The sequence below is a fragment of the Motacilla alba genome, chromosome 5 (genome assembly GCF_015832195.1).
Source record: "Motacilla alba alba isolate MOTALB_02 chromosome 5, Motacilla_alba_V1.0_pri, whole genome shotgun sequence".
In the NCBI taxonomy this organism is placed as follows: Eukaryota; Metazoa; Chordata; class Aves; order Passeriformes; family Motacillidae; genus Motacilla; species Motacilla alba.
In genome coordinates this window covers 56152891-56177905 of record NC_052020.1, presented here as the reverse complement: position 1 = coordinate 56177905, position 25015 = coordinate 56152891, and the positions used below count along the sequence as shown (strand labels likewise).

The window sequence follows — 25015 nt, the reverse complement described above, 5'->3', positions numbered from 1 at the left end:
TCCTCCCGGCCCCTCCCGGCACGGGCCGCGCGCAGGCGCCGGGGGGGGGGCGCGCAGGCGCCGCGCGGCTGTTGTGGTGCGGGAGCGCATGCGCGGAGCGGCCGCGGGGCCGGCGGGATGAGCGCCGTGCCGGGGCTGAGGGAGGACTGCGAGGAGCTGCTGGGCGCCTTCCAGCAGGCGGACACCGTCCGCTTCGAGCGCTTCGCCGAGCTGTGGCGGGAGCGCCGCTTCCACACCATCTTCTAGTGAGTGAGGGAGGGAGGGAAGGATGGCGGGGATGGCTCCCGGCCGCCCCTCAGGCCGAGCCGCGCCTTCCCCTCTCCTGCCCCTCGCCTTCCCCTCTCCTGCCCCTCGCCTTCCCCTCTCCTGCCCGTCGCCAGGCCCGCAGCCCCCGGTGCTCGGTTTCCTCCCGGGGTAGGCCGGCCTTAAAGGGGGTGCGGGTGCGCCGTGTGCCCCCTCAGGCCCGGCTAAGGGAGAGGGTTGGGTTGCCTGGCTGGGCTCTAAAGAAAGTGGAGTCTGTCTGTAATGATGGAAGAGAGTTTTAAATTCAGTGCATTTCGTGCATTAGGAATGTGTGTGATTTGAGCGCTGACTCTGCAGGGAGCTTGCTGCAACCCTCGTGAGATTTAAAAGTGTGATCGCAGGACGTGCATGTTTCACTGAATCATAACGTGTCCTGAGTTGGAAGGAGCCCACACAGATCATGGAGTCCAACTCCTGGCCCTGCACAGGACACCCCAAGGGTCACAGTCTGTGCTGAGAATCTTGTCCAGACTCTTCTTGAACTCTGCCAGATTCTGATTCTCGGGGTCATCCTCTGCAGGGCCAGTAGCTGGACTCAGTGACCCTTGCCAGTCCCTTGCAGCTGAGGACAATCAATGATTCTCTATTTCCAAAACATCTAAAGCTTGTTAAAGCTTGTTTCTGCACTATGATTTTTTTCTAAAGCTTGCAGTTTTTTATTTACCTGCTTTAACATGCTGCTTTTTTTTTTTGTTTATTTGCTTTAGTGGTAGAATAAGAGCTTTGGAGAGGAATAAGCTCGCAAAGAAGACTCTAGAGCTGGCCCAGCAGTACTTCTTTCCTCCCTACTCCTTCCAGATCCGAGTTGGTGCTCTGTACCTTCTGTATGGGCTCTATAATGCCCAGCTTTGTCAGCCAAAACAAAAGGTAATTGTTCCTGAGGTTTTATTCTCAGGAGATGCTAGGCATAAGATATGTGGTACACTGCTGTCGGCTTTGTCATAATAAATGGTTGGGGCATTTCCTAAAAATAGAAATACTTAGAGCCAGATTGGAAGCTACTGGAAAATGCAGGGACAGAGAATGTGTTCATCAGCTGTGGGGTGAACCCCATTACAGCCTGAGTTACTCTTCAGAATTCCAACAGAATGGAGACTGAATTATTTCCACTTCCTGTTAACCAGAAAAGGAATTCATAAATAGGTTGAGAGAGTGAATGACATCCCCCCTTGCTGCTTTTAGGATGGGAGACCAATATCTAAAGGAATTACAAACTCAGTGCAAGGAGAAGTGGCTTGCTTAGGAACTTTGTGATATATGTTGAGTGCACATACAAAACTGAGTCCAAATTCTTTAAATAAAAAACCAAATTTGGAGTAGTCTACAATGATGCCGTGATGGCTCATATTTTCACCTCATAGGAATCAATAACTCTTTTTATGAAGATGAATTTAGGCAATTTTAAAGCCACTACTGGATAGCAGCTGTAAGAGGCTACACGAGTTATCCAGAAAGTTAAGCAGAAAGGGAAGTGGGCAGAGTGGATGTAACAGAAGAGAAAGGAAGAAATAAGGGAAAGAGAACATTTATGAGCATTTCAGTGGCAGCACAACCTGCTATGAGGATTGTTTCCTAATCACTAGTGAAGGGGAACGTCCCAGGTGCAGACTATTTTTCACACACTTCAGAATGTGAAGAATGAATGTTTTCAAATGTCAGAAAGGACTTGTGTTCATGTCACTGTCAAAGAAAGTATAATAATCTCAGGTGCATAAAATGATGATAGCAATAACAAATGTTATAGTGGGATCCTTTCTGCAGGACATGCAGCTGTTGTCTGTAGTCAGAGCACAGTAGACTGTAGATCACAGTAGTCAGCTCAGTTAATTTTTATGGTTGAAGTATTGGTTTAACAGTGTGTAACTCTTTTGTTGCAGATCAGAATTGCACTCAAGGATTGGCCTGAAATCCAGAAGTTTCAGCAGGATCTGCTTGACTCCCAGCACTATGATGCAGCCTACATCTTCATGAGACTGCGACTTGCCAGAGCCTTCCATTTCACAGCAATGCCAAAGCTAGTGAGTTGTTACATTAATGACTTACATTTTTAAACAAAATGGGTGCCTGACAGTTCAACAGCACCCATTAGGTTAACCCATAAGGTTAGCTTAGCCTTGAGGCCATATAAAAACGCAGTATGTGTGGCTTTGCATAGGTAGGTGATGAAGAGCTTAGAGGATGTTTAAATGCTTCTCACCCCAAAATAGTTTTTCAGTATCTATTGTTCCTAATGGATTTGAGATGTCTTACCAGTTGGGGAAATTAGTCTAGGTGCTGGATTAAATTCTTTACTAGAGAATAATTTGTGAAAAGTGCTGGCTCTGGGCATGTGACAGCAGAGCTGTTGTTTTATGTGGTTTTATGCCTTTCAGTATCTCCCATCTCCTGATTCATGGATATACAGTAGGAATTCTCGGGAGGAGGTACCATTTAAAGTTTTCTTTTAGGTTACAAACATTTCCTCTTGTTTTAGCTGACCTACAGAACTAAGAAGAAGATTGAGGAAAATTATTTTAAAGAAGAATTTAAGGACCCGAGTAACAGAGTAAACAGCCTCATCACTAATGATGTATTGGAGGTACAATAACCTTTAAACTACAGATTAATCAATGGGGTTTGTTTTGTTTTAATTTCTCTGTTGTCCAAGAGCTGTGACTTCTCTAATCAGCAGTCTTGTCCTTTTGTGGAATGCAGACTAAGGTAATTTTACCAGACACTCAGAATTGTGGCATTTAGTTTGGAAGAATTGTGGTACCTTTTTCAATAGTGAAATATGCTCTAATGTTTTGTGGTTTTGCCTCAGTGAGATGTAAAAGGGTGTAAATGGTTAATTGTCACTTAGAGGAAAATGGGGGGAAGCATGTTTGTTTTGATATGTCTGCAGGTTGCAACTGGAGCATTGATACTTTTGATAATATGAATTTACTTGTCTGCAAGTTCATAGCCTTCTCCCACCTTTATTTCTCCTTTCAAACATTTTTTTTTATTATATGGTGCATTTGATGAAAACCTGAGTAATTCAAGGCAGGTAAAGGTTCTCATATCAAGCATGAAGGTTCTTATGTCACTCAGTGATTGAACTTTCTTTGCAGGTTTTTTCATTCAAATGTGTATCAGTGGGTTGACTGCAGTGGTACAGAAAACTGTGAAGTAAAATGTTTCCTCCAAAGAGATGAAAATAAACCACAGTATCAGAAGGAGCTGTGTGTGATCAGTGGCCCTGAATAACCTTCTCAGTTTAAATAATATAAGATACACTTTCTTTAGCTTATTTGATGGGTCAGTTCTGGTTAGCAGGATTCCTTGGCTCTAAAACTCAAATAATCTAACCACAATCAGCCACAATCAGTTTCTAACATTCCTCCTGGTCCAATGGTCTCCTCAGAATGGTTTCTGTAACCCTGGGTTTGTACATTGAGGACTAATGTTGCTTTACTGCTGGAATCTTTTTTTCCTGAAAGACACTTTTTTGAAATTAATTTCAGGAACTGATGAATATTCACGACCACTATCAGAAAATGAAGTGTGTCATTTCAGCTGACAAATCCCAGCCAGACAAGGCCCTGAGCTTGATAAAAGATGACTTTGTGGTTAGTCTCAAAGACATAACCTTGGAACATCAGGAATGGCAGCAGAACAGAATGGTAGGTACTACCAACCGCTATGCTGTGGGGCCTTAGCAGGTTGGGTGAACATGTAAGAGCTGGATTTCTTGATGTGATTGCATCTCAGACTGAAGGAGAAGGAACTGTGACACTGCAGGCATGCAGTGTGTGAAACCAGAGGCAGGGATGTGGTATGGAAGAAAGGACTTGTGGGTGGTCTTGCCTCTGGGATACCACAGCTGACTGCTGAGAGGGAAGCCCTGAAGGTCTGACCTCATGAAATACCTCTGTAACACATTCCTGGATCAAAGGAAGGCCACAGTGTGAGGTAGATGTAGAAAATGGGCATGTGTGTAAATACTTGTGTTGTTTTTTACAGTTCTTGGGTTTTAGCTGTCTTGTATATCACAGATGTTTAAAGAAAAACACTTTTCTTCCCCACAGAAATTACTCCGAAATGCTAAAGTAACTCCTGAAGCAGAAAACAAAAAGAAAGAGGAGACTTTGCTAGAATCAGAGGTAAGGAAGCTTTGCTGCGTTGCACAGGCCAGGTCTGTTCATTTTTTGACTTCAGATCTCAGGCTAAGCAGTGTAGGTCAAAGTTTGATAGTGTCAAAATAAAGGCCAGGGGCAGCTGGTGGGGCTGGTTGCATGGTTTTGTTTTTAACTCACATTGTTTTCTGTTGAGCTGTGAGCATTCACTGCTGTGACAGCTCTTACATAATCACCATAAAAAGTCTCCCTCAGGTAAGGAGGGAAAAGAGTTGTGTTTTTTTGGCCAAATCCTTTACGCTTCCTCCTGGTAAGATGTGAAGCTTCAAATTTGATTTTTCTCTTCCTAGGCTTTATAACAGTGAAGGCAATCAAAATTATGTTCTGTCTTTTTAAGGAATTTTTTTTCCTTGAAGTACCATTTTGGTGGCATGGAAATTCTGTAGAACTAATTATAGAGTTACAGCTGTAGTGAGCTTTTGCTCAAGTGGTTGCCTGAGTCAATATTTCAGTACTGCTATAATAGAATAAGAGTATTTTCTGACTGGACTCTTGTTTCTTTACAGGGTTCTGAAAGAGCAAATGCCCTGGCCAGAATCAAATACAAGTCTTATTCTGCAGTTGTTGAGGTGGGTATGAAAATTGCTAATGGGGATGTATTTATTTTTCAAGAACATTTTTAAGTACCAGTTTAATGTAAATGTTGGGTCAAAAAGGAATGAGTTAAAACTGTATTCTCTAATTCAGTTTTCGAATGTTTTAGTTTTCCTAACACAGCAGGGAAACCCAAAGCTCTTATTCTTGTTGGATTTATGGAACAATGCAGATTAAGCCTGTGCTTGGGGGATTTTCATTTACAGGGTATCTTTTAATATCTGTTCTCTGTTTAAATAGATGGAATTTTAAGAAGATGTATAAAAGTACGTGAGAGTTTAATTGCTCAGGTTCTTTGTATCTTAGATATTGGAATCTTGGAAGATGCCTGTGAAAATGGGACTTGGGAATTTAAAGTCAGTTGCAAGTTCTTGAAAACTTTGTTTCAGCAGCTTCTCCCTTAGAGGAGTATTGTTGGTTTGTCTTTTTCTTAGCAGTCCTATGAGAAACATCTCACCTTTCTCTGTTTAATAAAATCTCATCTTGAAAAACGTGTCATTAAATGAAACACAGCTTTGGGTTTTACAACAGTCCAGACTCGTGAATGTGCAGTGATGTTTTCTAGGCACTTAAGCAAAATATGATGGTAAGGAGGCTTTACGGAGCAGCAGTTTCTGGAAGTAGCTTTTGTGTAGGGGCAGCATGGCATGGTTTGGTATTAACAGAGAATGGATTGGGAATTAATGGATGTTTCATTATTTGCATTTTAGGTTATACACACATTAAATCATAGAAGGGCATTGTCCTGTTAAAGCTGAAGAACAGCAACTAGTGAGGGTCCTCCCTCCCTCTTTCCCCTTCTGTCCCTTTTCCACCCTGACATCAAGTTGATGCTTTGGTCCCTGCTGGTTTGTCAAGTGACCCACAGCAAGATCTGGCTGTAGAAGTTCAGCTTTTTTTGTGTCATCCAGGTTTCCAGATCCAGGAGACATCGGCAAGTGCAGTTGGAATCCTCTGAATCGGGGTCCAGTTGTGGGAAGTCTCCAAGTCGAAGTAAAAAAGCCAGCAGGACACCACAGCCAGCAAGGAGAGGTTCTTCAAAAGTTAGAGGTACTTCTCCATTGCATCCATGAACCTGGGGAGCTTCCAAAAGTGAATCCATTGCTTTGCTAGCTGGGTTAAGTTTTACTGTTGATCACTGAGAAATTACTTTTCCTAACAAATTCTCTTTCTGATATCCAGCTCTTCAACTGATAGAAGTTGCTCTGCTGTCTAATTTTTTTGTTTACTCCTTATTTGTTGCAGTTTAAATGAAACTAAACAGGAAAATGGGTTTGAATTGTCTTTTATTATTTTTGAATTGTCTTTTATTATTTTTGAATTGTCTTTTCTTATTTTTTGAATTGTCTTTATTTTGAAGATGGGAATTTAATGTCAAAGTTCCAAACTCAGTTTTCAGACTTGCTTAGCCTCTGCTAGGGAAGAAAAGTTACTGAGGAAATTAACCCATCTTCAGAGATAAGCATTAGGCAGTGTTGCCTTTGCTTGACTTTAGGAGAGTAGATGAAGTGTTTTGGAGCAGTAAGGGCATTGTGAGTTATTGAACTGAGTTGGTGATTAATTTCCTTTAAATTGGTGGTGTTAATTACTTGTTATTGAAGGTTTCTTAGTGAGCCATATGGAAGGTACTGTGAAAAGTAGGTTTGTCTGCAGCATTTGACAGCATCTCTGGAGAGCAGCAGTGAACAATCTTTTAACTGCTGGATGAGGAATGTGGAAGCAAAAAAAAGCTGACAGTTTTTCCTCAAAATCTGTGTGCAGGTGAAATGCAAGTGGCAGAGGAAACTGTAACTCGGCATATCGGGATGCCAGTAATCACAGAAGAGGACTCAGATGAAGGAGGTACAATGATTGCAATTCCAGCAAACCAGTGACTTGTTTTTTAATATCCCTCTGCTGCTTTTTTCTGAAACTAAAGCTGATATTTGGATCATGTCTTGCTGCCTTGCAAAATCTAGATTTGGTTTAGCCTGCAAATTGTTGTGTGGACGTTGAAACTTTGAAACGCCATGGCAAAGTCCCCAGAGTAATTTTTTTCTGCATAGATTTCATCATAGTGTGTTCAGAGTTAAACCTGGTCCAGTTTAAGGCAGTCTCATTCTTCTTTAATACAAGTTTGTCTTGAGGAGTTCCATTGTGTAGGGAAAAGTGATTTTTTTGGTCAGTCACCCACTTACAGAAGATGCCTGTTCTGGTAACTCTGTGAACTAGGGAAACAGTAACCCTTGCTGCCCTCACCTTTGCTGAGGGGAGAGAAGGTTCCTCTCTAGCCTTACTTTCAGCTGGGCAGTGTTTCATGGATTGAGCGCCAGTAAGCAGTAGCATCCTCTGCTGTGCTGGAAGTTACCTGACATTGTCAGGGAAGGACTCTGGGAACTGCAGCAGGGGAGTGAATGGCTTTGCTGTCACTCAGGAAATAATGTGATTTTAATTGGGAGGCAGTGATAAAGCAGATTGCTCAAAGCTTGCAGTGGAGTTGCTCTGCAGAAGCATCAATGCTGGATGATACCGAGCTGCTCTGCAGCTCAGAAGCTTCAGGGTCTGTTCTCAGCTGCTTGAGAACATGACACAATATGAAGAATCTTCTCCAGATAATTTATTATCCAAAATTCTATATAATGAAAGTATATGTAATACAAGGTATATTTAATACAATTTAATACATTTAAATGTATTAAAATACATTTTTAGTGGTGTTGTGTATTTATATTTGCTGTTTTTAGAAGCAAAGGAGCATCTTGTGGTACTGAAGCGAGATTACATTCTCTGCTCACTTTTATTTGTAGACAGTGGGAATTCATTTTAAATGGTCAGATTGAAGGTGCCATGGAGCATTTAATTCTGTACTTTGTTTACTTTCCCTTCACTTGTCCACTTGTTGTGGACAAAAAGTTTCTTTCTAAATCAGGAATGTTCACCATTTCTCAGAATTTTCCAGAAAATTTGGAAGCCTTAAAAATACCCATAAACAGTCTCTTCAGGTATTTTGTGAGTATTCCATTTGTCAAATTCACAGCAAAATCTGAAAGGTGTTGTGAGGAGCAGAAAGCTTTTAAGATGGAGTAAGTTTTGAAGTACAATATTCATCAATGGAATTTCAGTTGATACTTTGATTGACAGTGTGCTGTAGAATCCAGAAAGATTTTTTTTCATATTGAAAAATCATGGGGAGAGGGACTGGGAGGGGATCTCAAGAGCTCATCTAGTTAATTTTCTGTGCTGCATAGAATTCATTCTACTTGAACAACTCCCATGAAGGAAGATGGATTTAAAAGCTTGTAAAAAAACCCTTCTCTTTATTTTTTTTCAGAAGTATCTCTCCCCAAGAGGAGAAGATGACATTAGAGGATCCAGTTGGAGAAGCGCTAATGTTAATTTTAATGACAAAATGAAAATGTCAGAGGTAACACCAAGTGCTTGTTTTGGATACCTTTGAACATAAAGGAAGTGTCTGGGACCAGAACTGCAGGTGCTGCTGGAATACTGGTAGTGCCTGGGATACTTCAGCTGTCTTGTGGTGCCTTTATTCACCTGGTGAATGCTTCCTGAGGGAGACTGAAGTTGCTGTGTCCTGGCTGAGCTGGAAAGGGAAGGCTCAGAAGATATTTGCCAATGTGAGACTTGTCTATAATCCTTTATCTCTGAACATAAGGTTATTGACTTGAAAATTAGTACAATAAATTATTTTTCACACTTGACTTGCTCCATTTTATGGTGTGTACACTTCACTGCTTATCATGGTTTGATCCCACACATCTGGAAATGAGCTTGCTGATAAGCTTTTTGTTGTGCCCTGTCTCCAGCAGATCTGGAGTTACTGTGTACTGAAATTGAAGGATGTAAGGGGTGTTCATTAATTCTGCAGATAATCCTAAGCTGTACCAAGGGCAGGACTGGAATTCAAAATGATCTTTATGAATTGGAGGGGAGTGGAAGAAGCGAGTGCAGAAATAAACATGGATCTCAGCATTGAGAACAGGCACAGCATGGAGAAATATTTGCTTGGCAGAAGTGCAGCACAAGAAGCAAACGGCGTGAGAATCATCAGCTGGAATGTTTTCTGTAAACACTAAAACCAATAGAATTTGTGTCACTTGGCCTTGGAAGGCTGTAGCCTTAAATATCCCCATCTGACCACAACAGTTTAAGAGGAATGTGGAGTTATTCTCCTTGGAATTTCTCCAGTTGATCACATCTGTTCTTTCAAGAAAGGCAAAGGAGTTAAGTGTCCTTTTCTACAGGAAGAAATGTAAATTAGAAATTTGAAAGATTTAGAATACAAAAAACACCTAATTTGAATTAATTAGTTTGGTAATATGACTGTCAAAGGCCAGAGGAATTGAAGTGCTCTTACCTAGAAGAAAAAACATTTAAATGGAGATACAAATGGTTTTACTGTTAAAGGTTTCCGTATTAAATGTGTTGGTTGGCAAGGGGGAATGGGCCAAAATGCGGTGGGACACTGGAAAAGCTGATGATGAAGTGCCAGAGTTGCATTCAACCTTGTTAATGACAAAAGAGGACACACTTTGTAATAAAGCCAAGTAATTATAATAATAAACCTTACTGCACTGTAAACTGAACAGTCAGATACTCAGTTGAGTGACCAAAGTCTTGATAGTCTAATCCAAAAGTCATCATTAGCCCAGATCTAATTATTATAGAAAAAGAATACTTCTACACAAAGTAAAAACCCCTATAGCAGTCACATAGTTAAAGTCATCATACAAACATTTAGTTTCTACTCTTTTTTTGTGGTTTATCATTCACTCTTCCTCTTTGGCCTGAGGTTGGGCTAAAGCTGTGGATGGTTCAAATGTGGTCTTGTTAAAAGGACTCATCTATGGCTATAAATGTTGTGGAGATATCATTTCTGTAAAGTTTGAACACTTTGGTTTATTTGGGTTTTCTGACAGTGACAATGCCTGTGCTTTTCTGTTACCTGCACAAACCCTGCCTCTGTGCATTTCTTCTACTTTTTGATGGGCAGGTACAAAAAAACCAGAAGAGACCTCAAAAGGAAACTTAATCAGACTATTTTTGCTCAGTCACATGTTAAAGGAACATGTTTGATACTGTTCCTTGCATGGGCACTTTTTCATAACATGACCATCTAATTTGCCTTTCCTTATGCCTTTGAGCCATCCCAAGAGCTGAGTAAGGGGTGGAATTTGTCACCATTTTTGATACTCGGTGACATGAGTCCTCCCTGCACTCCTCTGCAAATGATGTACAAAGCCTGCAAAGGCTTGGCTAGGCACAAGGAGGGGTGCATTCAACTAGAAATTGTTTTCATATTGTAATCATAAAAACAAATGTTCTGTAATTTGTAAAATTACATAGATGGAAAATGGAAGTCATGATTAAGAATAAACTTAGAACTGCTGACTATATGCATGGTGATGTTTCAAAACAGTAATCCTGAGAATTTAGAGGCAGCTGTGAACAGAGTTTCACAATGCTGGTGTGATCTTTAAAAGAAAAAATCCCTTGCTGCAGTCTGATGGGCAATTACAGGCTTTGAAAAACAGGAGAGGGACTTCATGCTTCATTGAAGCAAGCAGCTGTCAAAAAAAACCCTTCAACAATAATTCTGGAAATCCAAATAGTAATAGTAGTAGTAGACTTTCTGGGATCTAAATTCTTTCCTGGTTGTAGCCTCAGCTGCTGCAGTGGTTAAAGTCTGCAAGGAAATTTAATCTCTGTGATGCCAGCCTAACTTCCAGCTGTGCTGGTGGATAGGAGTGAGGCCATATGACTGTACCTGGATGTTGTTAGAGTTTTCAGAAATAAATTGAATACATGTGTTTTGGCTGAAGCTTCTCTGAGGTAGCTGCACAACTGTTCATCCAAAAGTAATCACCATTTCTGTGGCAAAGGAGAAAGATCCTCTTAGTGGAGGCTGGGGCCAGTGCTCAGTGTTTGCAAGGATAATGTGGGTGATGAAAAGCAAAATACACCTAAAACACCTCGAGGTGACATCAGTTTACAGAATCACAGAATCCATTATCTTGGAAAAGACCTCTGGCATCACTGAGTCCAACTTTTGACTGATCACCACCTTGTCAACCAGAGCATGGCCCTGAGTACAATGTCCGGTCTTGAACACCTGGAAACTGTGTAAGTGAAAGTGTTCAATATATTTTTTATTCTTCTTATTAAAGCAACCAACAAGATCTAATTAAAGTAAGTGCAAAAGACTGGACAAATTAAGCTCAAATACCAGCTCAGGAATGCTCCTGTAAGCAGCTGTACTCAACCTGGAGGTTTTTGCAGCCTTAAAACTGAAATAGCAATATGGGAGTGATGTGAAAAAATTCCAGATGCCGTGGGTGACAGTGGAGATCTCTGTGTGTGCAGCTTAGTGTCAATGTAGGTATCGCCTCTAAAATAACTGCAGAATCCTACAGTAAAAGGGATTTTGGTGTTTGTTACAAGGCCAGATGGTTAACTGAAATTAAATTAAATTCTCTGTGAATTTTTGTTGCTACCAATTGCACATCTCTACTGCAGTGAGCACAGGAGAAAAATTAATTAATCACCACTTGCATAAAGACACATTACAAAGCTGGAGAGACTGTTCCACTCATTCTAAACTCTTTCAGACTAAAATCAAAAGCTGTCTGCTTTCTTTTTGTTGCCTTTTTTTTTCTTTTTTTTTTTTTTTTCTGTAGGATTCTAGAGGTAGATCTGATCCTAAAGGACTAAAAGATACTTCACGGCTTATTCTGGTGTTATACTTAAATGTCTTGTGTAACAGGGCTCTATGCAGAGTGTTTGTATGCTCTCATCATGTGAGACCTGCAGGTTTCTTCAAATGACACTGATACTTTATCCCTTCTTGTCTGGAATGTTTCATTTTGAAGTTCATTCTGCATCTGGAGTTGCCTATTTAGATTTTACAAAGCTTGCCAAGTGGCTTCCTCAGCCCAATTTCATCTTGGTCCTCAAGTCTGGGCACATGATTAAGCCGGATAATGGAGTATTTTCCTCCTCCATGTGCAGCCCAACATTTGGAAATGGGACTCCTGGAACTTCATCAGCTACAAGGAATTGAAAAATGTTCTAAGCTATGTCTTTCTCCCAGCACTTAGGACTTGGAATGGTAGAAGATCCTGAGATGGATGAGACCTACAACAAAAATTAAAGTCCAACTCCTGGCCTAGCATGGGCCATCCCAGGAGTCACGCCCTGTGCCTGAAAACCTTGTGGAATGCTGAACTCTGTCAGCCTTGGTGCTGTGACCAGTGCCCTGGGGAACCTGTTCAGTGCCTGAGCACCTTTTGGAGGAAGGGCCTTTTCCTGATATCCAACCTAAACCTCCCCTGACAAAGCTTCAGGTCATTCCCTCAGGTCCTGTCACTGGGCACCAGAGAAGAAACCGTGTCTGCCCCTCCCTTCCCCTCAAGGGGAAGTTGTAGGCTGTGATACGCTCTCCCCTCAGTCTCCTCCAAGCTGAGCAGACCAAGTGGCCCCAGCTGCTCTTGCATGGCTTCACCTCTTGGCCTTTCACCATCCTCACAGCCCCTGGGTCAATCTCTATGCTGTGACACAGTTTGGCTGTAATAGAAACCATCAAAGCAACATTACCTTTCAGCAGCTTGAGCTTTCTGTGACACCAAACTGCTTCCTCTTTACTCACAGCAATGTAAATCTGGGAAATACGGCAAATAAAGCGGGACATAAGAGGACATAACCCTCCGCTGCTAAGGGCTGTTGGAGATGGGGAGTAACTTGGTTTTTTTCTTATAATGGAGTTTTTTGTAGGTTTTGAAAAGTGAGGTAGCAATTAAATCCGAGAGACAGGCTCGGTGCACCGTGCTGAGCAGGAGATTCTGACACAGGGCTGCGAGTTGTCACTGTCCATCCCGCTGGGTGGGGGCTGCCTGCTGTATTTCACACGTGCTACCAACCGCTCAGCCCAGTCCCGAGGACCCGTGAATACACACGGTACAGCATTTTGGAAGACGCAGCCAAGCCCTCACCCTCCCCAAGCCGCGTTTTGGGGTGAAATGTGGCAGAGCCCCGGCCCGCGGTGCCGCCCCGGCAGAGGCAGCGCTGCTCCCTCCCGCAGCCCCGCGGGACCCGCGGCCGAGCCCGGCTCCCCCCGCTGCCCGCGCCGGGCGGGGACGAACCGAGCGGGGCCAGCGCGCACCCTCCGCGCTGCCGGCCGCGTCCCCCGGGGCTCCGCTCAGCTCCGCGCAGCCAGCGCGGCTGCCCGGGCCCGGCCATGGCCGCGGACGGTGAGTGCGGGCGGGCGGCGCCCGGGAGGGGGTGGCGGCCGCCCCCCTCTGGCCCGGGATGCGGGATGCTGGGGGAGAGGGATGCTGATGGGAGAGGAATGCTGATGGGAGCGGGATGCTGATGGGAGCGGGATGCTGCGGGGAGCGGGATGCTGTGGGGAGCGGGATGCTGCGGGGAGCGGGATGCTGACGGGAGAGGGAACGGGATGCTGTGGGGAGCGGGATGCTGTGGGGAGCGGAATGCTGCGGGGAGCAGAATGCTGACGAGAGAGGGAGTGGGATGCTGCGGGATGCGGGATGCTGATGGAAGCGGGGTACTGAGGGATGCTGACGGTTCCCAGAGGGGGAAATCGGGCCCAGCTGCAGTGGCCCTGTCCCCGGGACGGTGAGGACCCTCCGCCGTGGGGCCCGGCGGGGTGGGAGAAGGAGGTTCGGGGGTCGCTGTCCCCCTCCCCGGGCCGGCTGCGGGCGGCGCCCCTCGGCCGCTGCCCGCAGGTCTCGCAGGGAACGGTGGCGGGGTGTGCTGCCCGCGTGTTTCCCACCGAAAGGGTTCCTGTTCGTGCACAGACGCGATTTTTAGGGAGAATAAAGGAATAGGAAAGCCGGCTTTTGAGATATTGATGAAGAACAGGTGTTCTTGTAATCATGGGGGACTTGTCTGTGTCTGGGAGCCTGGGAGTTGTTGGGTTTTCTTATCACAGCATAATATAAATGATTTGAGGGAGGATTTTTGAGTGATGAGGGTGTTGTTTTGATTGATGGTGTTGTTGACCCACCCTGGCTCAGCTCATGGTTGTGACAGTGGTGCTGCTGCCAGGTATTTATTTCCCTTAATATTTCAGATCACAGCACTGGTGAGTTGCTGAACCTGAACTGTTGCTGTTAGACACAGTCCTGGCAGTCTTCTCCAGATTTACTATAAAAATGACAACTTCAATGCTTCCTGAGGATTGCTGGGTTGATTTTGCTACACCTTTTGCCAGCTTTGGGAAAAATAACCATGTGAGCCTTTAAGAGATGCCAGGGTGACATACAGCAGTGTATAAGCTCTCAGGAAAAAAAATCCTAGGCTTGAGCTTTTCATTAAAAAGATTTGACTTAATCAGGAGGTTAATTTCTCTCCCCCTTTTGCCATTTGGTGATGTTCCTTTGTGTTTGCTGTTCCCCATTTTCTTCCAAGGCTGTGTCCCTAAGGAAGGGTCATCTCAGGCAAGGCCCAGGCTGGTGGGTGGAGTTGTGGATTTTCCACATCATGGAGTCATTTGGTGCTTCAGCGTGGCCTTAGCAGAATCAGGAGCTAACCTGGTTTGTTTAGAGTAGTATTAGTACACTTTTACCTTGCAGAATCTGTCCTTCCGTGAGTTAGATTTTACAGCAGGGATCCACATCTGACAGTTGACTCCTCATCTGTTTGAAAATTGCTAAATGTTTTGATTGAGAAATAATAACCTGAAATGAAAAAGACTGGAGGGAAGCCTGAAGTTAAAATGAATAAATTGGCACTCCTTGGACTTGGTGTACTTGTATTAAATTCCACTTAGATATAAACTATGATTTTTATTGAAGTGGGTAAATCTGGATGGTTCTGTTTGGCTTTACATCCAACCTCAGCAGACGCCAGCCTTTCCTGTACTTGCATGGAGCAGTGGCACCATCAGCAGGGCCAGGGATTGTCTTGTCTGGGGAGCTTTGGAAGGAGAGCAAGGACATCCTGAGAACTCAGGCAGTGTCCACTTCTGTCCTTGTGTCAGAGTTGTTGCTCTGAGAAAGGCAGAAAGAGCCAGAAAGTCTCTCTTCCTCTGTGATTCTGGGCTGCCAGAAGAGGTGACAGTGATGACTTGAGGTGATCCATTTTACAGCTGTCTGCTCTGGTTTAATTGCTGAATAATTCATTGTTCCTGCTGGCTCAAGGATCAGAAGTGAGGGAAGTTTGGTTTCCAGTAACTATGGCTTCAGCTCAATTGGAAAAGAGTTTAGCTTGGACACAGTTCAGGTCAGTGCCAAACAGAACTGTGGATCATTTGACTGCGTTTCTAATGGTTTTAATTAAAGGTGTGGGAGCCAGTGCTGTTTAGCCCTTTATTGATGATCTGGATGAAGGGATGGAGTGTGTTGGTGACAGCCTCAAGTAGGGTGGGAGTGTTGATCTGCTGGAGGGAAGGAAGGCTCTGCAGAGGGATGCAGAAGGCTGGATTGATGGACCAAGCCCAATTTTATGAGAACACAAGGTGAAGTGCCAGGTCCTACACTTGGATCACAAGAACCCATGTGCCACCACAGGCTGGGGGCAGAGTGGCTGGAAAGCTGCCTGCAGAAAAAGGACCTGGGGGTGTTGGCAGCAGTGAACATGAGCCAGGTGTGCCCAGGGGGGCAAGAAGGCCAATGGCACCCTGGGCTGTGCCAGGAATAGTGTGGCCAGCCAGACCACAGCAGTGATTGTCCCTCTGTACTCTCACTGGTGAGGCTGCACCTCGAATCCTGAGCTCAGTTTTGGGCCTCTCATGTCAAGAAAGACCTTGAGGGGCTGGAGCATGTGCAGAGAAGGGAATGGAGCTGGGAAAGGGTCTGGAGGACAAATCTGATAAGGAGCAGCTGAGAGAAGTGGGTGGGCTCAGCCTGGAGAAAAGGAGGCTCAGGGGGGACCTTCTCACTCTCTACAGCTCCCTGACAGGAGAGTGGAGCCAGGTGGGGATCAGGCTCTGTGAGGAACAAGCAATGGACAAGAGGAAATGGCCTCAAGCTGTGCTAGGAGAGGTTTAGATTGGATATTAGGAAAAAAAAAAAAAAAAAAGTGGAGAAGGTTGTCAAGCATCAGAACAGGCTGCCCAGGGCAGTGGTGGAGTTAGCATCCCTGGAGGGATTTAAAGGAAGTGTCGATGTGGCACTTGGGGACATGGTTTAGTGGTGAGCTTGGCAGTGCTGGTTTGGCTTGGTGATCTTAGAGGTCTTTTCCAGCCTAAATGATTTCATGGTTTGATGGTATCCTTATAATAGTAAGACTATTCTATATATTTTAAAATCAAAGATCTCCCAAGAGAATATATATAAAAGAAGAAACATACATGTGACTCCTCAGAGTAGTTTCTAAATACTGGAAGTATATTGACTTCCATTTGAAAGCTCATGTCACTGTATCTTGGTTTTGGTTTTAATTCTTGTTTCATTTTGATGTAACATTGCCTAAATTCTTGCTAATAATAGACCTGCATCACATCTGGCTGTGTTGAAAGCAAGTCTTAAGAAATGTCTGCTTTGTGGAAAATATTGACTGCACTTGTGTGTTCTTTTCCAAACATATGAAACACGGGTACTTCCACAAAGAGCCTGCATTTGTGCCTATGCACCTGTCCCTGTGAGAGAACACTGAGGTACATAGTCAGACTTCAAAGTAAACTGGAGGATATTTACAATCTGTTTCCTTCCTGTTTTGATCCAAGGGGTGGTGGGGGGATATCCTCCGGGGATGCTGCCTCTGAGGAGAGTGGGTTTTTCACAAAGATAGGCACCTTTATATGTCTTGGAGGAGAGGATGGAGAGGCCTTCACTGAAGAACTGGGCTGCAGTTAGAAAGGTGCAGGGAGCATTCAAAAGCCAGAGGGCTGCTGGGCTTGTGAATCTTACAGCCAGGCTTATAATAACATTTTTAGATGTTTGAAGACAAAAGTGAGTTACCAAGCTGTTACTGTTGTGTTGAATGTGACATATATATACGTGATTAGGTTTTAAGAAGAAAAAGTTTTTATTTTGCTTGTTCTTTAGTTTATATACTCTTAACAAAGTGTGATCTTTAGTCATTAACTACATCACAATAACTTATTATATTCGTTGGTGTAAAGTAATTAGTGTTAATGTAATTGGTAAAAGTTTTATAGAAATTTAATGAGGTATGTATACCTCATATATTTACTTATGTATGTAGTCTAGCTTACAAAAATTTTCATGTATCTTTTCTAATCTGTTCCTGATACTAACAGCCTTGTCTTCTTCCTTACTATAAATACACTCAAAAATCATCAATTATTATTTCTTCTATCAACTCAACTTTACTTCCAAACCAACTATCAAGCCCCTCCATACTAAACCAAATACTTTTGAGGTTGCAGGGCGCCTTAGGCTGAATGCATCCCCTTAGCCTTGTTACTGAGGGCTGTAGCACTGGTTTAATATGCTTATGCCACCATGAAATGGGTCCTGTTGAGTGCAGAGGGGTGATTATGGAGGAGTGTTGAGGCTGTGGTGTGGCTGAGGATGTGCTGGAAGCACTGTGGCAGCCAGAGCGCTTCCAGCTGCGTCAGGTTTTGGGAAGTGCAGCACTGAGCCTTGCCTTTGCTCCAAGCAATGATGCCAGCCCCTCCTCAGGGAGCCATCTGCAGCAGTCTGGGATATTTATTTGCCTTCTTGGAGCGTTCTTGTTCTTCCTGTGCACGTGGGGAACAAGTGAGTTCCATCTGGGTACGTCCCTCCATGGTGCTGCTCAGCTCTGGAGACATCTCTTAAAAAAAGAGGAGCAGTCACAATTATCAGGGGACACTTCTAGCAACACCAGGCAGCTTTGTTTTGAAAAGCAGCCTCAGATGTGCCTTAGGTAGGTTGATGTCATGACTGGTGGGGTTGAGTAGTCACTAAGGAGACTTTGTGCTCATGTCCCCTTTGTGTGCTCTGTTGTTGATGGCTCTGGCTCTGCACACAGAAAGTTTGATCAATTATTCAGCAAGGGCTGAGTCTAAGCTGTCTCAGAGCTGGCAAGCCACTGCCTCTACAGACTGGTGTGCTTGGTTGTTATTAGGCACTCTGACTTTGCACAGAGTGTTCTGTGTGTAGTTTATGGAGAAGATTTCCCAGTCAGAGGAGAACATGGTTATCAACCAGATACAGACACACTCAGCCTGTGACAGTGGCTGTAACCAAATCCAATTAGGCATGCTTTAATCAATCAGGGGTTGATTGATTAAAGTTATCTGTGCTGTCTGGAATGAACTTCTTGGGTACCTTCCTTTTTATGTTCCTGATAGATTGCCTTTGTGTTGGAGGGTTGAATGGGTGGGTAAACAGTCAGTTAAAATTGCCAAAATTATCCATCAGCAGCTGCAGGACTTGGTTAAAGCAAGGAAAAGTGACCTTGTGGCAGCCTTCTCAGTGGTATGAGGGGGACAAGATGCCATATGTTTAGTCCTGAGAAGAGCAGTGCCAAGAGGAGGTATGACCTCGAACAAAGTCTCTGATTGCGTTAGCTGACAGGTTGAGGAGGACAGAGTTAGCCAAGGAAGGGGTTCTGGGAGGGTCCTGCCCACCCTGCACAAAAACCCACAGAATTACACTTGTGATCCCTCTGCTTGGGATCACAGCTGCACTGCATGTCTGTGTGGAGCAGCTGGGTGGCATCTCTTCATTAACACTGTCCCCATTTCTGGCTTGGATCACCAGTGTGGTGCTCCCTGGTGAAATGAGCAGTGCAGGGCCCCTGAGTGGCACTGGGCAAGGGCAGGGATGGGATGGGATGGGCTGGGCTGGGCTGGTTTGTTTTCTTTCTTAGGGCACCTCATGCCATTCTGACCCCTCTGTTCCACAAGTACCTTTTGTGTCTGTCTCTGTCCCTTGCATAGCTGCGACTTGTGTTGGGATTCTGCCACAGAGTCCTGCACTGGTTTGGGTTGGAAGGGGCCTTAAAGATCATTTAATTGCAACTCCTCTGCCATGGGCAAGGACCCCTTCACTGGACCAAACCTTGCTCTGATGCTGGCTTTGAGACTCTGGGGGTTTTGCATCCCCTCCCTGTTTGCCTGTGCTGTTTCTCTGGTTATTATTATTATTATTATTATTATTATTATTATTATTATTATTATTATTATTATTACTATTATTTAGTGACTCAAATGCATAGGACACTGAATGCCTTCAAGGAGCAGGGAGTCAGTCCTAATTAGCCCTCATTGGCTTTGATGGTGTTTGAAATCATCTGGGAACTTGCAGACAGTGCTTACTCCTACAGCTGGCAGGTGTGTTTTTAAGATGGTTGTTATTCTAAAAAAACCACAGGTTTTCAGATGCCAGAACTACTTATTTTGGGTCAAAACCAGAGTTTTCAAACACTTAAGCAGTTCTTATAAAAAATGTGGAAAATCAAAATGTGGTTTATATCTCAGAAGTGTTTAGGGAGCATATTCAGATAATGTACATAAATTTAAAAAAAAATTCCCCCAAATGTTTCCCATCACATCATCCTGACAACCAAGGGCTTGCACAGTTGGAACAAAAATGTTTGGTAGCTGAACAAAAACCCAGTAATTTTAACAAAGGTCTACTCAGGTCCTTTTGGTGTCACTGCAATTGAAAGAAGAGAGCTTTCTAAAAGAATTTATTGCTCTTTGGTTAGGTACTTTCTCTGTTCCTAAGCATTATTTCTACCAGAGTGGGGAGAGGGATTCTACAAAGAGAAGGCACCTACACAATGCTGATTCCTGCTGGTAATGTGAATTTGATCTCAAGATAAAAATTCGGGCCACTGTTTAAAGGCAATTATTGGAATCTTGAGGTGGTTGTCTGCAGAAAAGAATTTGTTATGTATTTATCAGACAATGGTAGGGGGGCATGAAGCACTGTTCTAGAGTGGGTATTTCTTGTCTCTTGTTTCCTAGTGGCTCTTTGCAACTAACATTTTCCATCAATAACTTTTGTTGAAAATACTTTAAAAGGTTTGTTGTCTGAAATCCATTTTGCATAAGATGCCTTGGTTATGCTTTGTGCTTAAAAACTTTGAGTCAATCCTGAAGAACAACACAATCACCATAGAAATCACAGAAAATGCTTCATATGTGGGTGGGTTTTGTCCTCTTTCTTGTTTTGCAGCACTTGAAATCTTCAGAGTTTCTCTCCAGAGGAGCATATAGAAGGAAAGAAGGTTGTTTTTTTTTTTTCATTGCCACAAGGACTAGAAGGTATTTTTTGCTGTAGCAGCTGATATTTTTGCCTCATGATTAACTTCAGACCTACACATTTAGGTAAAATACCTATTATTGTTTGATGGAGGTGTAGATTTTAGTTGGTGAGGTTGTGATACTTGCCTTTAAAGTCTTAAAAAGATGTGCATGCTCCATGGAACATGCATAGAATTACAAATTATTTAATTTTCTGGGTGCAAAAATGACTTCAAAATTTCTAGAGCATCAACACTGCAATTATATTTATTGGTCATCATGTGGGGGATACAGCAGTGCTGGGAGCCCTGCTGAAAAATGAATCCAGGATGTTCTGTTGCTGTACTTCAGAGTAAATGCTTGCTGAGTTTTTACTGAAGCTGTAAGAGATGAGATGTACAAGTGCTCATAGCATTTTGCAGCAGTGCTTTGGGTTCTGTTCTGCAGTTTGAATGACTTGGTTTGCTCCCTGAATTTCAGTATAACATAAATAATTTTTTCCTCAGCTTAACTTGGATTTTATATGATTATTGTGCCACAGACTTCTCAGTGAAAGCAGAATGCATTTCATGCTGAAGTTGGAAGACAGCCCGTAAACAAATGAGGGTGTATTTCTGTCGCCATGATTTGCATCGGGAAGTTCTGCTGTGTTTTTTGAGGCAGTTTACAGTGAGGGATCTGACAATCTGCGGGTTTTTCTGTCTGTGCTGTTCCTGCTGTGTATCAGAGTGGTTGTCCTGCCTGGCTCCAGGAGCCGCATGCCAATGTTGTCATGGACTGAACCATGTGATGTGCACCTAAATGTGCATTAATTACATATTTATACATATGTAAGGGACACTTCATGGGTGGAAAATAGTAATCCCACCACCCAGTTACAGGGTCTTGAGGGTACCTGAGCCATTTCAGCCCAAATACTGGCAACCTCACCTTTTTCATTACCCAGCAACCCAGGCCACATGACCTGATCTGTCCAAAATGACTGTCTTGGTTTGGAAAGACAGGCTAAGGAAGGCAGGAGCCTCCCCTTCCTCTGAATTGCTATAAATTTGAAATTAAGGGGCTCTCAGGCAAAAAATATGGGAGCAGGAAATAACAGTTCTTTAATAGGGAAGAAAATAAAAGGATAAAATAAACAATGCAGTAAACTAAAACAACACTGACAGAGTCAGAACACAACCTGACACCCTGTGGGTCAGGATGTTGGTAGCAGACCAATTGGAAATGTGGCTGCAGTCCTCCTGAGTGTCAGATGGATCCCTGTTGGAGCAGGGATCCCGTAGAAAAGGGTGTAGTCTTCCTCTGAAGATCCAGTGCAAGAGGCAGCTGTTCCTCTGGGAAATCCAGTGGAGAAGCTGTGCTGGTATTTCAAAATCTCCAGATTATATCCAGGTAGGAATGCTTGTCTCCTCCCTCTGGGCGGAGCATCTCCCAGTGGGATGCTGTAGTTCTTATCAGCCATGCAGTGACATTCAGTGGCCTGTTAGCAGATGTCTCCCCAGAGGGAGGAGTGGTTGTGGAAGAGATAAGGAAAACTGCCCAATGAACAGAAGACAACTGCCATACAGATGGCAAATAGAATACATCCTGCCTTGCAATCTGGGACAGTGACAAAACCACCAGAGAGCTGTAATTTAGTAAAGACAAATGGAAAGTTATACCTGCAGGAGGAGCCCTCAGACTGTACTGTCTATGCTGGTACAACTCAACGCATCCTACTTTGGTGCTGCTCATGGATTTCCTCTTTATCACTGGAGTGTGTGCTGTGAAGGTTGAGCTGGGCAGAGGGGGCAGGGGATGTGCTGTTCCTTGCCACTCTGAAAATTAGTTTAGGTATGTCTGAGTCACAGAATGGCTTGTGTTGGAAGAGACCTTAAAGATCATCTTGTTCCAACTCCCCTGCCATCCCCTTCCACCAGGCCAAGTTGTTCCAAACCCCGTCCAACCTGGCCTGGAACATTTCTACGGGTGGGGCAGCCACAGCTTCTCTGAACAACCTGTGCCAGGGCCTCAGCAACCTCAGTGCCAAGTATTTCTTCTTAATATCTAATCTAAACCTACTCTCTTCCAGTTTGAAGCCATTACTCCTTGTCCTATCAAGAATTACATCCTTCAGGCTCTGTGAAGATGTCCAGGTGACAGTGTTACCACTTGCTCCTCGGCCTTGGCCTCCCAACCCTGTAAGCTACTGTTGGAAAAATCACTGGTTTTAAGTCTCAAAAAGTATACACACCATGACTGAATCTGACCTTAACTCTGTTTACCTCTGGTTTCCAGATATTTCTCCTGCAAAAACACGAGCTAGAAACAGAAGTATAAAACAAAGCTGACCTTCTCTTTTGTGCTGACTTGGGTCCAAGTGTTACAGAGTCAAGAAAAACACCAAATAACTTAAATGTGCTTGCAACTCTGGGAACAGAGCTGCAGGTCCTCCTTTTAAAGGAAAAGTAGGGGGAATAATTCTAGTGGGAACATTTGTTTTCAGTGCTTCCACAGCAATGACTATGCAGTCATTTATTTGCCTGCTGAAGGCACAAGGACAGATCCCCAGAGTTGCTCTTCTCCCCATTTGCCTTCCCATTGCTTCCTTGCTTTTTTGGTTCAGTTCTTTACCCACTTCACTTCCCCTATCTCCCTCCAGGGCGATGGAAAACTGGGAGTGGTGCTTGGCTTACTCACTCAAGAGCTGGGGACCCTGAGGGAAGATTTCCTTCCCAGGCACTGCAGAGAGGTCCACGAGGAGCTTCTGTCAGACTGGAAGCAGAACAGTCACAGAGATCCAGTAACCTGTCAGGTGTCTCCATGGGAAGCCCTGCAGCCTGTGTGGATTGCTCTAAGTCAATCAATGTGGGAGGCAGAGCAGCACAGAGGGAGAATGTGCTCCTTTCTTGGGCTGGAAAGTGGAGCTTCAGACTCCTGAGCTGCTGCTCAGGTTCTCTGTGCTTGGCAGCAGCAACCACTGGAGCATGAGCAAATAGTCAAGATTGCCTTGGGTCAGGAGACTTTCTCACAATGGATTTCACAATGGGCTTGTGCTCCTCTGGCCTTTCCCTTTGGTCCACTGGACATTTAAAAGGAGCAGATCCAGCAGGGTGTACTGAGAGATAATTCTTCAGGAGGGTCCCACAGGCCAGGGTAGTGAGCAATGTGGGGGTTCAGATCCTCCTAGGCAAAGCCAGGACTTCCCCTCTGGGCTGGCCTGTTATATTTGCTGGGAAATGTCCCTACGAAGGCAGGAGTGATGCATCTGACTCCATGTTCTCAAAGGCTAATTTATTACTTTATAATACAATATTATATTAAAGAATATTATACTAACTATATTAAAGAATACAGAAAGGATACTTACTAAATGCTAAAAAGATAATAATGAAAACTCGTGACTCTTTCCAGAGTCCCGACACAGCTTGGCCCTGACTGGCCAAAGAATCAAAACAACTCACAGCAGAATCCAAGGAAACAATCACCTGTGGGTAAACAATCTCCAAACACATTCTACATCAGCAAAACACAGGAGAAGCAAATGAGATAAGAAGTGTTTTCCTTTTTCTCTGAGGCCTCTCAGCTTCCCAGGAGAAAAATCCTGGACGAAGGAATTTTTTCAGAGAATGTGAATGCCACACTGGCCCACCTTGTAGCCATGCTGGAAAGGAAAAGTGCTGCCCACATGATCTCACATGGTGCTTCGTCTCTTTAGTAATGGATGATCTCAGCAGGAAACGTAGGCAGAAGTTTCTGTACTATGGGTTATGGGGAGGATTAGGTATCAAAGAGTGCTGCTGTTTTGGTTCATGCTGTCATGGTTTCTGTGAGCAGGTGGGTGCCCAGGGAATTTTAATGCAAAAAATGTCAGATCCCCTAGGATTAGGTGTCAACTGACTGATGGTTCTGAGGAATGAAGTCTTGAATTTGGCACATAAAAATAGCAGTTGCGTGGGACCTTGTCACTGATTTCCTTTGAGAGCCAACCCTTTTCTGAGAACTTCAGCTTTGGGATTCTGCTGCTGTTCAGTTCTAGTATGTAAATATTCATTCACCAAATCTCACTCTTCTGCACTCTGCCCCCAGTGCCTCCCTGTAGCATTTACTGTGCTAATGGGATGACAATGGGTCACATGTTGCATAATAAGGTGAGGAGTGTAAGGCCTGAACTTCATATGGCTGGAAATGTGTTAGCACCATGATAGTCACAAGGTAGCAGCTGTCTTACCCTCTCTTTTTATTTTTCTTTTTGAAACCTACTCCACTTGTTTTATAATTACTTGGGCTCATTATGAGCACAAAAATAGCTCCTCTATTTAAAGAGAACAGATGGTTTTTCTAATGATTTTTCCTTAAGACTGAATGAATTGTGGTTGAGTCAGAAACTGCCAGCCCAGAAACGTATGTTTTGATTAGAGAAATACTTGATTAGGTTAATTGAGTGTGACTCAGTGTGATGTACATTTGGCCAACTTAAAAGCTTTCCAACTTTGTCTTGGATAGAGACTGCAGCACATCTCTGAGGACAGAGTAGCAGGGAAGGGAGTGCAGGTGAAGATGGATAAGCCAAAGGGATGTAACACTTTCAGGAGGACTGGGAAGCATTTAAAACATGAGGACACATTTGTCCACTCACATCTTGCTCCTCAGAGTGAGGTCTTTGCCAAGAGAAAACTCCTTCCAATTTCCACCTGAGAGGCCTCTGAACGAGCCAAGCTCAGACCCAAACCAAGAGACAGCTAAGGGTGCTCCTGGGGACCCAGTCTGGAGGAGAGGGGCAGAGAGAGTAAGCTGCAGAGTAAGTTTGCCTTTGGGAAGTCCC

The 25015-nt window shown here is 43.9% G+C and overlaps 2 protein-coding genes across 5 annotated transcripts in view; both read left to right on the top strand.

Moving 5' to 3' along the window:
• Positions 1–80: 80 nt before the first annotated feature.
• Positions 81–9632, top strand: SNAPC1 (small nuclear RNA activating complex polypeptide 1). Its single transcript, XM_038139514.1, has 10 exons — positions 81–245; positions 1011–1170; positions 2181–2321; positions 2777–2881; positions 3789–3947; positions 4353–4427; positions 4967–5029; positions 5966–6104; positions 6816–6896; positions 8365–9632. Exons 1-10 carry the CDS (start codon positions 118–120, stop codon positions 8391–8393), a joined length of 1080 nt encoding a protein of 359 aa, XP_037995442.1. The 5' UTR covers positions 81–117; the 3' UTR covers positions 8394–9632.
• A 3491-nt stretch (positions 9633–13123) lies between these two features.
• The window catches only part of SYT16 (synaptotagmin 16), a 107157-nt gene continuing 95265 nt past the window's right edge, over positions 13124–25015 (top strand). For 2 of the 4 annotated variants that reach the window (XM_038139086.1, XM_038139082.1), the window contains exon 1: positions 13124–13297. The gene's annotated coding sequence lies outside the window, so the exon portion shown is untranslated. Of the gene's footprint in view, positions 13298–13620; positions 13683–20143; positions 20296–25015 lie in introns of those variants that run through there. The other 2 variants (XM_038139081.1, XM_038139088.1) reach the window with 2 other exon arrangements.